General features: G+C 38.9%; 1 protein-coding gene across 1 annotated transcript in view; it reads right to left on the reverse strand.

Moving 5' to 3' along the window:
- The window catches only part of VPS13A (vacuolar protein sorting 13 homolog A (S. cerevisiae)), a gene marked incomplete at its 5' end in the record, with an annotated part of 218593 nt that overhangs the window by 62188 nt on the left and 141214 nt on the right, over positions 1 to 15191 (reverse strand). The window contains 8 exons of the mRNA XM_015412948.1: positions 554 to 786; positions 3072 to 3201; positions 3680 to 3813; positions 8340 to 8468; positions 10123 to 10269; positions 11098 to 11202; positions 11540 to 11935; positions 13039 to 13336. Coding sequence (XP_015268434.1) covers positions 554 to 786; positions 3072 to 3201; positions 3680 to 3813; positions 8340 to 8468; positions 10123 to 10269; positions 11098 to 11202; positions 11540 to 11935; positions 13039 to 13336 — 1572 coding nt within the window. The remainder of the gene's footprint in view (positions 1 to 553; positions 787 to 3071; positions 3202 to 3679; positions 3814 to 8339; positions 8469 to 10122; positions 10270 to 11097; positions 11203 to 11539; positions 11936 to 13038; positions 13337 to 15191) is intronic.

Genomic DNA, 15191 nt, shown 5'->3' on the forward strand with positions numbered 1-15191 from the left:
AAGAGAAAATAGTGTGTATGTGGGGGGGGGGAAGATACCCCCCACATGTCTTTATGGGTTCCCACCTTGTAAATATTGTATAACCTAAATAAGAAACAATACCTAAATAAAATACATAGAATTCTCAGGATGATTCAACCATAGTTAAGATACTTTTAAGTCATATTCATGACAATTCAATGAGAACATTCACCATGAAAAGAATGGGACTTAAAAAATATTTAATTTTGATATGCTTGTACACCTCCAAACAGATGATTTCAGGAAATAAATCTCTACCCTGAACAGAATTTTCTATAAAACATAATAGAATCAAATCACCCAGAAATATGTACATTTGTATCCCACCATTTCATACTTATGTAGCTAAGTTTAAAACATTAGATTAATGCTTTCAATTTCTAAGCATGGCACGTCCCACTGGTACAATAAGAGCCTTTACTGACAGTGGAGTCTCTTGAATTGGCAGGATTTGGACTGCTCTGATAGAATTTGCTGCTTTGAACTGAATGCTAGGATATAACTCATTATACATTGATTATATCAGTCCTACCTTGTGATTCCAATGTAAGCTACTTCCTGCTTTGAATAGTTATTTACTAAAGAAATCCCAACATCCTGTAATGATACAATTATTTCTTGTTCTGCCAATTCAACTTTTTCACTTTCATATGCCAGTTTGAAAACCTTTTCATCTTCTGTGAATAGGATAATACGCTGCAAGCCTTCAAAAAATGAAACCAAATAAATTTCTTTGCTTCCTGCTTGGATAGGTGTCATCAAGTCCTGTAACAGACAGAAAGCAAACATTCACTTTCAGGCCAACAGTTTCAAATCCTAAATGTACTTGCAGCCGATTTGACATTTATCCTGAAGCAAGTTCTATGATAACAAAACATTTACAAATAAGTATGTTTAGGATTGCAGCTTAAGGTTTAAATCATAAACCTCCTAAAATTACATGTTTTGGCAGATTTGGTTGCATTTTTAACCTGCATGTCGCTTTTATTTTATTAATGGACTCATATGCTTTTATGTCCTTGCAACTTGTTGCATGTTATCTACCATCAGTCTATGGAAATACAAAGGGATATACACGATTTTAAATAAACAAATAATTAACTTGTTTGGTCTGTGGATGTCACCAGATTGTTGCATGAAGCCCAAGTAACCAGCATAGGCACTTCTACTATATTTTTAAAATACTTGTATTATTTTTCAAGCTTCTCTCTCATCGAAAGCTCAAAATTTGTTCGCTCAACTTTCAGTGGCCAGCTCCTTGGTGGCTGTCCCCCCCCCTGGTTCCCCCCCCCCCGTGGTTCCCTGCAAAATTTCAAGCCTTTACGGCTAAAGTGCTATCTTAGCTTTTATATAATGTGACAGTTTGGATTAATTATTGGACTTGATAGTGCTATTGCTAGCCCTTTTGAAGTTTTCCTTTGAAGCTGGCTTTTCACTTTTACTTGAGGATCTTTTTCCCCTCAAGATGTTAGTAGTTTTCTTTCTCTTTTACAGTCAGATCTTTATGTTTCACATTGACAGTCCAATCTTGAATACCAACTTTATTTGTAAGGCTGTCCCCTTCATTCCTCCTGTGTATTGGCACATGGGCTGCTACACTATCCTTAGACAGAGCACTGGAGGCATTAGATCATCAGCTGGCTCTGGGCAGGGCTTGTAGAATATGGTCTATGGTGTTTTTTAGTTTTGCGCCCCTTCTTAACTTTCCATCTTTTCATCTATTGTCCCCAAATATCGGATGGCTTTTCTTTTGGCTAGGCTAAGTAGCCTTCTGTTGTTTTGGTGGGTAGATTTCAAGGAGTACCCCATTCAGATAGATTACATGCATATAGATTTGGCACTATCGAAACTTTATCCTGTATTTTCTTTGTGTGTTAAATGCCTCTTCAAAAGATCTGTGGATACAGTCAATGATAGTTTCCAAGGCTTCCTTTGTTTATGTGCCATTCCTACTTGCTGATATTGATCCTGGTATTACTTTGGCTGTGGCTAAATTTCTGACTGCAATGGTTTCTATGCAATGATGGAAACAGAATGTTTCTATTACCTTTAATGATTTATTCTGTTACAGCTTGTCCAGGACTGATTTAAAATACAGGAGGGTACTTGTTCTTTTGATTAGATTTACTATAAAACATACCTGCTATCCAACATGCTATCAATAATTCAAAATATACAACATTGTACTATATGAAATGTCACACTGTGTACTGCATACAACTGCAGGGATTTAACGTCTAGCAACCATGGGGAAGGAACTGAACCCTGAAGAATGATTAACAAATTTTAATAAGGCATTACAAAAGTAAAAAATATGGACAGTAGGTCTGCTACCAGAAAGTTTGAACTTAAGAACATAAGAGAAGCCAGTGTTGGATCAGGCCAATGGCCCATCCAGTCCAACACTCTGTCACACAGTGGCCAAAAATACCAGGTGCCATCAGGAGGTCCAGCAGTGGGGCCAGAACACTAGAAGCCCTCCCACTGTTGCCCCCCATGCCCCAAGAATACAGAGCATCACTTGCCCCAGACCGAGAGTTCCTATCTATACCTTGTGCCTAATAGCCACTGATGTACTTCTGCTCCATATGCTTATCTAATTCCCTCTTGAAGCTGTCCATGCTTATAGCCACCACCACCTCCTGTGGCAGTCCTTAGTGATACTATCCTTAGTTGGAATCCTGATTTGCAGGGGAAGCTCACACAGTTCGCCAGCTGCTGTAAATATGGAAGCAACTAGTAATCACACTGTGCATGAGAGCAGTATGGAACATAAAAACCTGAAGATCCCCATGCTTGTATACATAGTGAACTATACCATTGGCAATGGGCACTATAACAAGTCAAACATTGTTGTTCCCTTTATCCTAATTCCTTATCAGGTCTCTTCCACTTATTTTGTTCATAATTCCAGCTGCTTGCTGCCGAATTTTTACTAGGATACTGATTTTAACAATACTGTTGAACTTGTTAATCAGTCAAGTACCATGTCAGATTATTTTGGCAAACATACAGAAACGATCTGACTTTATTAAAAGTAGCATACATACATCTTTCTGAGTTACTTCCCCACTTCCTTTTCCACATTTCCATTTTAATTTTCTAGAGCCTACTGGGTGAGCCCATGCGTATAACACTGCTTTATTTGGTGCTAGAGAATCTTCCATTACACAGAGAGAACTGCAAACAAAAATTAGGATAAAAGTTAGCAAATAATAAACATGTTTTATTTTCATCTCTGTGACATGTTATGCCTCATGCCTAATGAACCCAAGTTCATTGCTCCAGTTCATCAGCAGTGAAGCAACAAGAAACAAGCAGTGAAGCAGAGAAGTAACAAGGTAAGTGAATGTGCTTGCATACTCAATATCCAGGTATACACATATCCAATGCTCCCTCTAAGCTGTGGAGTCTTGTGAGCAAAAATTCTACTTTGTGAGCTACTGGCATGAAAGTTGTGAGTGAGCAATTTGGCTGCTGCATAACTTAGTTTGCTCTGGAGCCATCCTTCCTGAGCGAAGACAAAAATTTGTGGGCCGGAGGCTAAAAAACTGTGAACTAGCTCACACTAATTCAGCTTAGAGGGAACACTGCTCATATCACTGAATTCTATAATTTCCTGTATTCTTCAGAGTTTTTTAAAATGTTGTATACATACCTTTGTCCATATTCAATCATTTCTCCTTTAGTATGGTTAATTATCAGGAATGGAGCTGCACCATCATGATAATCACTAAACGCAATTGATGTAGAATGTTCAGACAGTGTAATATCCACTATGATGCCTCCAAGCTATCAGATATTAAAAAAGTTTATTACATTTGACTATAACCATTCATTAGACTAATACTGCCATAATAAGAATTGCTTTAATCAAACATTTTAAACATTTAAAAATATTCACTTGATATCTGCGGAAACTGTGAACAGGTTCTAAGGAATGCTGGTACAGAATGCTGTGGTCAGAGCGCTGACTACAGTGGAGAGACCATATCACTCCAGCTTTATTAATTTTCAAAAACATATAAACAAACAAAAAATAAAAACAAAAAACAAAAGTGCCTGTTGCAACAAGTATATCTGCGAGCCTAAAGTAATATTTTGAGGTGATATTTAACTAGTCTCTTTCGTGACATATTTAAACTTTCTCTTCCATTTAAACAATCTCTTCCATAACAACTCAACACATTATTTTTCACATTCACATAACCAAATGGAGCACCAGCCCTAGAATAAGTGGTATATTATTCCAGTCAAAATATCCACATAAGTTATCCCTCCTAATTGCATAAAATAACATACAGTTCAAGCACTAAATTACTTAACCACTGGCAAATCTATTTACATGACTCTTACAGAAAATTAAACAAATTTAAGTAGACATATTACTTTGATCCCTTAAATGAAAAAATACTTATTTTTCAAAACAAAAACAAACTCCAAATACCTAATACTGCAGGTATATCAGCTAAATACAGGTGACATTTTCACTATTATCAGTAATAATATGGCATAAATTTAAAACATATAGTTACTTGCACAGCCATTTAACCTATTAACATGATGCTTGAAAAAAAATGAAACAGGTTTAATCTATTTATCTAATTTCCAACATGGCCCCCTGCGTGTGGATACTTATTTCCGCACATCGGGGGCACATGGGGGGGAGGGAGATTTCCGTGCACACTTGGGGCAGTCCCTAGGTGTGCACAAAAATCTGTAAACCCGAAAAAAATATTGGGGGGATACTTAAATCCCCCCAAAAGTGACAGAGCGTCCCCTGCGCATGCGCAGGGAAGGCTCTACGAACTCCCTCGCTGCCGCTTCGGAGCCGGGGGGGAAGACAGCAGCGAGGCCTAAGCGGCTTGCAGCCGCTGGGCCTCGCTTCGGAGCCGGGGGGGAGATTGAGCCGGGAAATTCTTTTCTTTTTGCACTACTACTCCTTCTTATATAATCCTTTTCACTTTTATAACCTTCTTGAATTTTATCTAAGTATCTATTTAAACTCAATGAGCTGTCAGGCAAAACTCTTTCATACGTTACTATTCCAAAAGTTATCTGACCCACGCAATAGACCTTGTTGCTTAATTTCCTGTAGCAACTTCTTTTTAATTGTCAATCTTACATGTCTTAAATCGTTGTATTCGGTGTATTTAGCTTTAAAATCCTGTCTCTTCCAAGTTGCCAAGTCTAGCTGCAGTTTTTTAATTTCTCTGTTCTTGTTCCCGGAAAGACGTCTCACTCTGCATCTAACTATCTTCTTCTTTTTCTCTGCATGTGGGGGTTTTTTTTTGGCATTCTTTTTTATCCTTTCTGATTTCACTCCTTGTTTATTACTGTCCTGGTTTTGTCTGGGATTGTTTCTTTTTTCCCCTTTTGTGTCCTGAACCTCTTTTTCTTGAATATCATCTTGTCTGTTTTCATAACTCTCTTGTGGTCACTGATGTTGCACGAACTCTGCTTTATTTTCAGTTTGCAAGCATGCGCTCTGAAGGTTCTTTATGTTTTTGCATGCCTCTTCGGCTGCCTGGCAAACCTGGTCAGTCAAATATTTTTTAAAATGTTCCACTGTCAGGCAGCCAAATTCTGTGCTTTGAAATTCTATTTGTACCAATTCTCCAATTGAGGTATCTCTGTTCTCCCCTTCTGTCGCCATTTTCTTTTATCGTTAATTCCTTTCCTGGCCGCTGTCACTTCCTGTGTTTAAAAATACTCCATAGGGGATCAGTTAATGGGCATTTAACTCAGTTTGTGAAGAAATACATACTCACTCTTCTGTTCTCGTTGCATGTTTCCTTTCCTTTAATGTCAAAAATTAAAAAGGGGAGGTCGCGGCTTGTACAGCATGAAATCCACGCTGCTCCTCTTCCTGCTTCGAGGCAAAACGATCTCTCCCCCGCTAACTGCCATTGCGGGGGGGACCGGACAAGCCTCTTGCGCCCTGGTCTCCCTCCAGGAGATCGGGTGGAGTCTGACTCGGTCAGCAACGGGGGGGGGGACTCCCAAAAAAAGCAAAAAAGGTTGGTGAGATCAGGAAGCGTCCTGAAAACACCCGCAGCGCCGTGCCATTTCCCCCCATATCACTCCAGTCTTGATCTATCTTCAATAACTTCCAATTTGCTTCCGGGTGCTAGTTGACCTTTAAGCCCTCTGCAGCCTGGGACCAACCTTAAGGACCATCTTCTCAGAAATGAACCTACCTGCTCAGTCTAGTCTTCAGAGGCCCCGCTTAGGTAGCTCCTGCCATCTGATGCTAGACAGGAGGCAACCCAAGAAAGGGCTTTCTCAGTTGAGGCACCAATACTTTTGGAACTCCCACCCCAGGGAATTAATCTGTCTCCCTCTATTGGTGTTTCCTGCCAGTGGTTGAAGACTTATTTGTTTCATTTGGCATATATCATAAGGGTTGTTGGCTCTCCTCTTCTAGAGATTTTTATGTGTTTTACTGAATTATTTATAATGCAATGTTGTTTTTAATTGTTCTAATGCTGCATGGCTGCTGCCTTGGGGACCCCAATCAGATCTATAGGCAGCATAAAAATGTTTTAAATGAATATCTTTATATGGTTATTTACTTATTTAAAGATATTTATAAATCCATCTTCCTCTCAGAAATCTGAGAAGAAGGCTGGTAACACCACAAAATTAATTTATTCCACAACATTTGTATCTCGTGTTTCTGCCTTCATAAGTGCTACCAAGGTGGGTAAAAAATTAAAGCATACATAATAAAGTAAGTAACCAGGAAAGGCAAGGGTCATATAAGCAAGTGGTAGGATACTGAAAACTACCCCAAACAATCGGATAATTCAGCACACTGGTGACATCCGACCCTGTCACTGCTAACATATGGTCCAAGTCAGAATGGATGCAAGAGAATTTATCTGCAATGTGCTGAACAAAACCATCACAGTGGGCTACCCAGCAATCCACCTCCTTCTGCAGGCAAGATCCCAACAGACCTCTGACCACCCGGAACAGCTCCACTGGCCTACACTGTGCAAACGCAAAGGTGGTGGACCATTAACATCACTACCATGGAATATTATTTAAAATGAGCTTTTACCCATGTCTTATGGGATTTGTCCTGAGTCTTCCTCTATTGTCGCTCTAGCCACTCCCTTCACTTAATTGCCAGGAGCCCCTCAGTAACTGAAGCGGCAACCTGGGCTCTAACACTTAAGATAAAGCTCCTGGGAGAAATCATGCCAACTGCCTAGGTCATTTCTTCACTCCAGAGGTCAACCAGGGCATTTACAGGAGCCCTTTTTGTTTCCTTGCTGCAATGGCCCTTTCATCTTTTTGTAATACAGTAAAGGCTGATTCAACAAAAAATACTGGTTATCTGACCATGAGATTCTGATGAACATTGGTTGAGAGTTGACTCCCAATGTTCCCTAGAGAGCACTGTGATCAGGGTCCCAAAATCGATTGGTGCTCCCTGGACCCAAGGATGCCAGGCTGGCTATAACCAGGGCCAGGGCTTTCTCGGTGGCAGCTCCTCTCTGGTGGAATGAGCTCCCAAATGAGATCAGGGCCCTGTGGGACTTCATGCAGTTCTGTAGGGCCTGCAAGATGGAGCTCTTCCACCAGGCCTTCAATTAGGAGCAGCCCCCGATAGAGAACCCTGTTCCCTGAAGACATCAGGAACAGCCTGTGCCAGCAGCACAAAGGCTAGATCTATGGGCTGACTGCTAGGATGGAATACTAAAGGTTGGCCGCCATCAGCTAATCATCTAATAACTTATTAGTATTATTAATGTTAGTACCTTTTAATGTTGGAGTGTTTTATATGGTTTTAGCATTATTTAAATTGCTTACTTGTGTGTTTTTATTCTCTTATGTAAGCTGCCCTCGGCTGGGAGGGTGGGGTATAAATCTGACAATAAATAAATAAATGGTCTACCACTCCAGATAACAGAAAGACTGAGCAAGACCACCAAGGATATGTTACAAACACAGTTTATGTACCAGAAATGCAAAGCAATATTCAAAGTCATATCTGACGATGACTTGAAAAGGGTCAAGGGCAAATGTTTTATCCAGGAAATCCTGGATTTGCTTTGCCACCACCTATTCAACTACCTTACCTAGGAATTGTAAATTAAAGCCTCGTCTATAACTGGTGAAAGCCTGCTTCCCAAGGAGAGTTTCTTCAGCAAAGGACTAATGACAGCCTCATTCAAGATGAGGAAAAAAAATCTACTGTGTTAAGGAGACATTTATAATTTGACAGCAAAGGCCTTAGGCTGTCTGAATTTTGGAAGGAAGAGAGTGAAATATACATGTTTTCCAAGTTAGTTAAAAATACCACTTACCTGGTTGTCTAAGCGCAACAGCAAACAATTTTCTTGCTTATTGAGCTGTATAATTTTTGGTGGCATGTCTGAATGTTCTACTCTAACAAGCAATTTACTTTCATTATTTTCAGGCCAAAAAGGAGTACACTAGAAGAAAAAGGAAATACATAATGGAAAACTGCACTGTAGTTTTTTTAAAAAAATACTGCATTCTCTTTAGTCAATATAAAATAGCAAAAGAGTAGCCTACTACTAAAAATCATTTGGGATACTATAGGACCTATGTTTATAAAATGAGAAATGAAGCCTCATATACAGCTTTGTTATATCTAATCTATCAATGTCAGTATTGTGTACTATGACTGACAGCAGCTCTCCAGGGTTCCAGGTAGATGTGTTTCACATCATCTACTACCAGATCCTTTTAAATCGAGACACTGTGGAATGGTGGGACTTCTGAAGGTCAAATTCACCCAATATATTTTCTTACATAAAGTCAGCCACAAGCTTCTCTAAATATGCACACATGTACAGGTATTACGTGTGAGCTGGGCATTCACCAGTAAGGGACATGATATGACTTTAGATAATCATTAATAATTGTATTAATTAAACGTAAATCAGTGAAGCTTAAAAGTGTTTAACTTTAGGAAGTCTGCCACTCAACTGAGCAGTAATGTTGCACATGACTGTAACAGCTGTTTTATCCTGCCACAGTGGTGGCAGAAACTGCTGCTGGTCATAATTATAGTAATCCATTTCACACTACGCATTTTTTGCAGGGGCATGTCAGGACTGCTTGCGTGGACAACATATTGTTCCAGATCAATGTTATTGTTTTGAAAATAGGAAGAAGAGTCAACAATAAGAGTAAAAGTATTAAGCAATAACTTAGCCAAGAACACAGAATCCCATGTTCATAGAGTTGCCAGCTCTCGGTTGGGAAATACCTGGAGGCTGGGGAGGGGGGGGGCTGGGGAGTGCAGGGTTTAGGGAGGGTATAATGCCATAGAGTCCACCTTCCAAAGCAGCCATTTTCTCCAGAGGAATTATCTCTGTAGTCTGGAGATAAAATGTAACAGCAGGAGATCTCCAGGTACCACCTGGAGGTTGGCAACCCTACATGTAGGATTTCATGGCCAGGAAAATAAATGCTGCTATGAATGGAAGCAGTCAATAAAGCACTAGGGGCCACTACATATGTCACTGTACTTTTTAAAGTGCAATCTAACTGTTCCTTTCGCTATGAGTATATGGATCAGGGGCTGCGGTGGCTCAGAGGTTAAGATGCTGAGGTGCAGACCGGAAGGTCTGTAGTTCGGCAGTTCGAGACCCTAGTGCCATGTGACAGGGTGAGCTCCCGTCTCTGGCTCCAGCTCCTGCCAACCTAGCAGTTAGAAAGCAAGACATTGCAAGTAGATAAATAGGTACCACTTTGGTGGGAAGGTAACAGTGTTCCGTGCACCTTGGCGTTTAGTCATGCCAGCCACATGACCACGGAAACATCTTCAGACAGCACTGGCTCTTCGGCTTGGAAACGGAGATGAGCACCACCCCCTAGAGTCGGATTCGACTAGCTTTCGAGCAAGGGAAAACCTTTACTATATGGATCAGCATAACAAAGAGCACATTATACATTTTATTTCTTTTATGCTTACACAGCAAACTGCAGCATAAGGCTACTTTAAAACCAGAAAGCCCACAGTAGATGAAATGTGGGGGTGGTCAGAATTATTTACAGCCGCTTTAGGTATTAGAATTAAAACAAATTTAAATTAATTTAAAATCTTAAAATGTTTACCTGTTGTAAAATTATCGGAATCCATTGTTCAGTGCCTTCTTCCGCTACTTCTAAATTATGTGTACTTCTGTTTGTGATCATAAAAAAAGGTGTGAAAGTCACTATCCTAGTGAGGTTAAAACTGCTGTTATCTATAGTGACACCAACCTGGAAAAGATAAAATTCTTTAGTGTGCATGCTTTCAAAAAACTTCCATATTAGCAGGTTTTTGCACAATCTGTTGACATTTGTGTAAGGAGAACAGTAAAAAACACAACCCACACTGCATCCTACAACCTGACACAGTTTGTGTCCCATTTCCTGTGGAGTTGTGGAAAGTACTTTGTGTTCTTTCTTACAGACCCCTCTGCACCAGTGCCAAATCTGTGGGAAGAACCACATGATGAATTTCATGTGATTTACTCATTTAAACATACTCTCTGCCACATGGTGCTGACTAGTTCCTACATGCTTGGGGAGGGGGGTGCCTAAAGTCAACTTTATAGGTTTTGTCCAAGTTGTACAGACAAAAGTGGTGATAGGCCCATCCTTCATTACTACTGGAGGGTTTTTAAAATTGTTAATTTGTAGCAATTTATAATAATTATTATTATACAATAAATTGATACAGTACAAATACAATATATTGAAAAGTTAATAAACAATTCACTTATAAAAATGTATTTTTTTCTTTTAAAAAGTAACCTGAGGCCATAATTTCAAGAGGAAGCAGTATTACAGGAACGATGTAAATTTGTATAGCCCTTGAAAATATAAGTCACAACAAATCTGTTAGCCTCTAAAGTGATATAAGATGCTGTTATTTCTACACAAAGATTTATTCTATGACAGTGAAACGCCAAACTGAAATTAAATCAAACGTAGGAGGCAAGCCTGAAATTCTATGCAAATTGAATTCAGTGGGACTTTAATTCAAAGTAAATGTGCATTAGATTTGTGGATGCAAGAAACTTATGTATTACATGAACAACTCACTTGGAAATCCTTTTTGTGGCGCTTACATTTAACAAAACCATGACTGCCAACAGTATCAAGAGAAAAGTGATCAGAAAGTTCACTGTCTGTTACCATAAGCTGAACCTGTAAGGAGAACAATGATTTGTTACCACTGAAAATCTATTACCAGTAGAATTCAAGAAAGGGGGGGAGAGGCACTATAACTGTTACAACTGTAAAAAGCAATTTAACTATAATTCCAAGGTTATCATTCCTAAAAAGAGAGGACATAGTATATTATTTATAATAAAATGATATGTAATATAAGATTAAGCATTAATATACTAAATGATATCACTACATAGAATATACAGTTCTTATATTGTCAACAGGAAAGATACTACTAGAATCAGAGCTTAATGCGCTGTTAAACTAATTTGGACTTCACAATTAAATAAATTACTGAGATTTAAAATTTTACCTTGTTATTCTGGTAGAAGTGTTTTGGTTGAAAAGAAAAAAGAAGCGGCATCTTATAGTCAGGAGGATGTTTGCGGTGAATGCCATCAGCTTTGTATTGCAGCATTCGGCCAGTCTTGTTTACCATCCAGTATGGACTATGAATTGCTATGATCATTTGTCCTGTAGCATAGGTGATATGGACAGCAATATCCAATTCTGTCTTGTCTACATCAGTAACACATGAAAAAGTGACAAAACTAATTTCTTGTTGATTTGTTCGAATGTGGTACTCGCAGCTCCATTTCTTATCAAGATAATTAAGTAAATATAATTCCAGCTTGCTCTGATCCAGGATTGCATTATGAATTTGAGCTGAACATCCGCTTTCAAGGTTATTGCATGTTGTAGTATGTCCCTTAGAAAGAAAAGTTCCAATGTGGTCAAAGCATACATAGTTAATGCCAGTCATTAACTTAGTCAATTCCAACCCAAATTAAAAAAACATGGGGACATCATCATTATATGTCTTGAAAGAAGCCAGTTATTAATTAAAAGCTCTAATCTCAACTATGCAGAATCTCATGCTCATCTCATAGGAAAATGCTAATACTAATAAAAATTATTCTTTTTGCAAGTTCTGCCTTTGAAAACCACTGCCTCATTTAAGTGTCTCTTGTTATCACAATTATCTCATTTTGGCGGTCTTGATACAAAAACTGCAAAGGCTTCCCAAGGCTACCAGTCCTTTGGCATTGCTGAAACAGCATTCCAGGTACAAGAAGGGAGAGAAAAAGGAAACAGACAAGTATAGAATACAACCCTACCTGGCTGCAACCCTTGTGGTTGCTTCAGAAAGACTACTTACAGTTTCCAGAATGATATTGTAGGATGCCACAAGGCCATGCTCAATCCTTGGGGAATTTTATTTTATTTTAGCTTTGGGCCAGATTAAATGCCTACTTGTCAGTAGTTATGAGGGAAGGTTTTTGCATTTACCTTACTCAGAATGAATCTGCTCTTGTTCTTTAGGCAAGACTGATACTATTGCACAGATTCTCCTGGCATGTCCACTGTATATTAATTTCAGAAGATTATTTCACCATGTCTGTCAGCCTGCTCTGATTCATGTCCCTATGATATGGTTACAGCACTACCAAACCCCCTAGGAGTTGCAAAGGTTTTTTTACTCCTTTTGTATATTGAGTAATAAATTATTTATAATAACTATTCACTGCTCAAGATCTATGTACATCATAGAGCTTTTATTGGATTAAAGGAAAGAAAGACTAAGCACTCTGATATTACTTTCTGCCATGTGCCTTTTAGGATCAATACAATATGGCAACATGTTTTAAACACAAGTGGGCAGATTTCACAGAAAATGTAAGTTCTGTTTCATGACTGTTGAACATGCATGTCATGAATCTGTCCCAATTGGATGATTAAAGGTACATTCTAGACCTATGAAAATTTGTTTTTGCACAGAACAAATGGAAAACAAAGCAGTGCAGACACTACCTGTAAGGAATAGGTGATCTGATAAGGAAGAAGATTGCGGAGGAGAACAGAAGGCCATAAATGAACAACATAGGGTAAATCCCAATGATCATCTGTGCATGCTGAAGATACCAACGTATCTTGCTCTGGTACAATATTGATAATAAGTGGATGGTTTGCTGATTTTACAGACTGACATTTCTTCTGCAACAACTTGCCAAAATTCTTCACCATTTCATCAAAGCTAACTCCTTCACTTGATTCATATTCTCCAGAAATTCCATTTTCATCAGGTACTGGTGAAAAAAACAGCAGTGATCTGAAAATAAACAAGCAGAGTTTGGGGGGAAAGCCTCTCAAAGAACTGTGAACAACTGCAATGTTTGAGATTTCATTTCTTGATATCTGTATCTGTACATTTTATCCAGGGGAGTTACACACAGCCTAGGCAGCTGTCTTTTCTTTCTACAGCATAAACTGTTAGAACAGAAAGAATTGAAGGGTTACATTATACTAATGCAGATACTATCTCTTTGAACTATCTCTTTTAAACAACTAAGGTCTTCCACTTATTTTAGCATGATTCTGCACATTAAAATAACATTCATACTAGGATCTTAGTGCAAGTGATGTGTGGTGCAATGTCTTTCAAGCCCATCTCTGACAACATGGGAACTTGAAAATTCTCTGGCTGTCTCAGGTTTCTGTTTGGCATAGCCTCTCTCGTCCTTCGGGTGTTTCCACTGCAATCTACTAGCCTTAAAGAATATCTCCTGATAAAGGACTAGCACTCATTACTGCATTGCCATTTAATGACTCCAATCTGACACTGCATCTCCTGCTTTGCTCTCACTAATTCTTGCTGGGGATGAAGGCATCAACCACAGCTCCTTACTTCTCCTTGATAAGTGAGACTGAAAGGACTTCATATGGGTACAGGGATCAGACTATCAGCATTCAAAATATAAAGATGTTTAATAGGAAAGTAAGAAACACACATATGGACTAGATACACAGACTAATTGTGAACCCAAATAAAAAGTGATATAACTACAGTCCTCTGACCCTAACTTTCACATAAATGATGGCAAAATTAGGAAAGGTTATTTATCCTTGAGGTTGCAAGAATTCAGAAATTTTCTGTTATTCCTGGTTTCATGCTATGGGGATTCTCCCCCTTGTTCGGCAACACATGGTCATGGCTGCCATTTCAGTAGAGGTCAGGTGTGAGATAGCTCTCAGTTAGAAGGCCAAGATTGCAAAGAGAGCTTCTTCCTTGTGATCAGGGGCTTTTCTCCCCATCCCCACTGGACCCTCTCTCTTCTCCTGTTCCCAAAGGAAGACTGGTCTCCCCAAGATGAGATGTGACTTTTCTGTTCTTCATTCTTCTCTGACTAGGTCATCCATCCATCATCCATCTATCTATCTGGTTCTGTGATAGGAGATGAGCTGTGCCCACCCTGCTTTTCCTTTGTGTACCTGTTAGCCTGCAAAAGGCACTTCTCACTCTCTGATCATATATAGAGGGCTTTTATTCTATCATGTAGCAGCCAACCTATGGCTACCAGGTAGGGTTTTCTAGGCAAGAGATTTTCAGAAGTGGTTTGCCATTGCCTGCCTAGCAACCCTAAACTTCCTTATTGGTCTCCCACACAAGTATTAACCTGGGCTGACCCTGTCTAGCTTCTAAGATCCTACAAGATCAGGTTAGCCTGGGCTATCCAGATCAGGGCCATATACAGAGTGCAGACTAGAGATGTAAAATTCCTGGAAATGTTGAAGCTCGGAAAAAAACCCGTTTTTTTTTTTTTCAGTTTTTTTGGGGGGGAACGGAATTTTTTGGAAAAATTGAAAAAATTTCTTTTGTCTTTTCTAGATTGAAAGTCATTCTGTTACTTTAGGAACATAAAATATGACTATGGATATTTTTACTTGGCATGAAATTATCACAACTAGCATATTCAAAATATAGTGTATCCAAACAATTATTACAAACAGAATACCCACCCACATGCAAAAACAAAACTGAAACCTTTTTATTTTCTTCTGACAATAGCATCTCCTAAAGGAAGAAATGCATCTTGTTCTTGCATTGGAGAGTTCAGTTTGTAACCTAGGACTTGCTTGTCCTCAGTGCACAGAAATTAGATCAATCTGATACCATATATATATAT

Source organism: Gekko japonicus, unplaced genomic scaffold (assembly GCF_001447785.1).
Source record: "Gekko japonicus isolate JY-2015 unplaced genomic scaffold, Gekko_japonicus_V1.1 scaffold1971, whole genome shotgun sequence".
Taxonomy (NCBI): Eukaryota; Metazoa; Chordata; class Lepidosauria; order Squamata; family Gekkonidae; genus Gekko; species Gekko japonicus.